General features: G+C 39.9%; 1 protein-coding gene across 2 annotated transcripts in view; it reads right to left on the bottom strand.

Moving 5' to 3' along the window:
• rxfp2a (relaxin family peptide receptor 2a) overlaps window positions 1-2,332 on the bottom strand; it is a 38,477-nt gene extending 36,145 nt beyond the window's left edge. For both annotated transcript variants that reach the window (XM_032534132.1, XM_032534133.1), the window contains exon 1: window positions 2,047-2,332. In XM_032534132.1, the coding sequence (XP_032390023.1) occupies window positions 2,047-2,131 (85 nt within the window). In that variant the 5' untranslated portion in view covers window positions 2,132-2,332. The remainder of the gene's footprint in view (window positions 1-2,046) is intronic.
• Between the last annotated feature and the right edge of the window lie 212 nt (window positions 2,333-2,544).

Here is a 2,544-nt window from a genome sequence, read left to right as displayed (position 1 = left end):
TGTCACATCTGTGAGGTGGATGGATTATCTCGGCAAAGGAGAAGTGCTCACTAACACAGATTTAGATAGATTTGTGAACGATATTTGAGAGATAAGCCTTTTGTGTACATAGAAAAAGTCTTAGATATTTAAGTTCAGCTCATAAGAAATGGCTGTAAAAACAAACATGTTGCGTTTATAATTTTGTTCAGTGTATTATCAGCCCTGAATACTGAATAGCTTTGGAGACTACCAGTGACAGACAGAAATATATAAACCCTTTAATAATCTCAATGGTTGACTGAATTCTGAGCCTTGCTTCACGGTCTTTGCTGCACCGGAATTTCTGCTCAAGTCTCAAAAATGAAAATTGCCTAATGGTGCGACAACTGCCCCCTCTTCCTCAAGACAGAAAAGACATGATCTGAACGCACACCTCGTAAAAAATGTTATCTGAAAGTCATTAACTCAAATGTTTGATTAAGCTCAATGTCTAGAAAACCCTTCCTCATTGCAATTCACCCACAATTACCAGAAAATATCATTTAGGACTCCTTGCTCTGTGACAGATACACACAACAGTCCTGACCATGCGGATGTCCTCTGCCTCTCTAATGGAAACGTTTGGTGGTTTGTTAACCTTTTAGTTTTAATGATAAAAAATAATATTTATTTGTCTTATTAATCTGTAATGTTCATTCTTACTGTCAAGTGGTATTAAACAAAAATAAACAAAGATTAGTTATTTTAATTATAAAACTGAACAAAATCAAAGACCTAGGCTTTGGTGTTTCAACAGGACGAGTATTCCTTTTTGCGTCCCAATGTGCCAGCTACAACCAGTCCTCCACCTACTGAAACACTGTGTGTCAACGAAGCACAAGAACAACTCAGGATGAGTTACAGACTGGGAGGTGGAGGGAGTGTGACTGAGTTGGCGTGAATGAAAAATACATGAACTGGATATTGACTTTTCTGATATTTAACAGCTCAACCACCCCGTTGGAAGAAAAAAAACCTAATACTAATATGTGATTGAGATGTGACAGTTTCGAGAACGAATACATCAGTCAGTAGCATATAATGCCACATTTATGTACAATTCCCTGAATCATCTCACGTAGACATTTTAGGCCTATTTATGAATCTTATCAATACTTGTGATTTAAACCTAACCAATCTCTAATTAGCTCCCTAAAAAGCATCCTAAATTTTAGAAGTATATCTTTGTTAGGACAGTGGTGAAACAGAGTTTTCTTCTTCTACAATCTTGCCACCTTTTTCATGCATTTTCACTTCCATCTATTCTCCAGAGAAATTATATTTCTGTCCAACTCAAATAACTACCGGCCTTATTTAGTGTTTGCATAGCTTTCCTGTCAACTAGGCCAGTTGAGGGTTTAACACATGAAGAGCCCTCGGCTTACTGTAGCGCTCATATAGATGAATTGAAGCTACCTAGCATCATTTCAGGAGCAGGGCCACACCTCAAACACAGATCTCTCTGTATTCTCATAATAACCCACCTAACCCTCTCTTCTCAATCGCTCTAGCATTCTGCACCCCTCACTCCCTCTCACCCTCTTTCTGTTTCTCTCCATTTATTTCTCCTCTTCTTTAGGTCCTAGGGGGTCTGTAGTGCCCTACAGCGGATTCTCCACTGAAGCTTCCCCACAACATTAAGTCAACTGATGACTACAAGCGACTTCATGCCTCGCATTCCAATCTTCTTCCATTATTAAATTGTCCTAACGTCTCTATTTGATGGTGTGGTCCTTGCTAGAGAATTGACCGTATATGTGTTCTGCACTCAAAATGTTCATTCACAAAATCACCCTGAACAACTTATAACTCTACTGTGATAAAAAAATAGGAAAGATTACTTATAACATTAATACGAATAACCTGTAATTATCCTATTCATAAAATATGAGGTGGAAAAATAATACAAAAAGACTCCTGTGATGCACCAGCACTGATCATATTAAGTAGCCTACCCTACAGAGGAATAGCCATTCGTTTTCTTTCTTTTCTCCTTATTAACCTCCTCCCTCAATATGTCTTTACCTCTAATCTCAGTATGGGTCAAGTGGACGAGCAAAATGATGACAGCTACATCCATCCAGAGACTCAGAAGTTTTCCTGCGCTCATGTCGCCCCGGCTGTAACCGATCCACGATAGGTTTCCCCCCCGCGAAGACCCACCAGTCGACAGAAAAGTCAGCAGTAGTCCCAATTAGTCCAATATGTTAGAGCTTGCCCGACATTTAAAAACCGAAAAGGCGGACTATAGCCATCGGATGAATCTGCGCTGTGCGCAAAAACACTGACATCCTCTCCACGCTGTCCTTCGCGGAGCTGATAGACACTATATTTCGCTCTCTCTCTCTCTCTCTCTCTCTCTCTCTCTCTCTCTCTCTCTCTTTCAAAGTCACTGTCTCACTGTGGGCAAACACTTCCACCTCCTCCTTTCTCTTTACATAAATTGTCTTTATTACGCTGCCATCTGTTTTCGCTTTTGCACAATATGTCTGTGTCATACGTGCAAGTCCCTTCCTGTCTCTT

Source organism: Etheostoma spectabile, chromosome 13 (genome assembly GCF_008692095.1).
Source record: "Etheostoma spectabile isolate EspeVRDwgs_2016 chromosome 13, UIUC_Espe_1.0, whole genome shotgun sequence".
NCBI lineage: Eukaryota > Metazoa > Chordata > Actinopteri > Perciformes > Percidae > Etheostoma > Etheostoma spectabile.
Note: the sequence above shows the minus strand (reverse complement) of the source record. Positions and strands in the feature narration are given on the sequence as shown.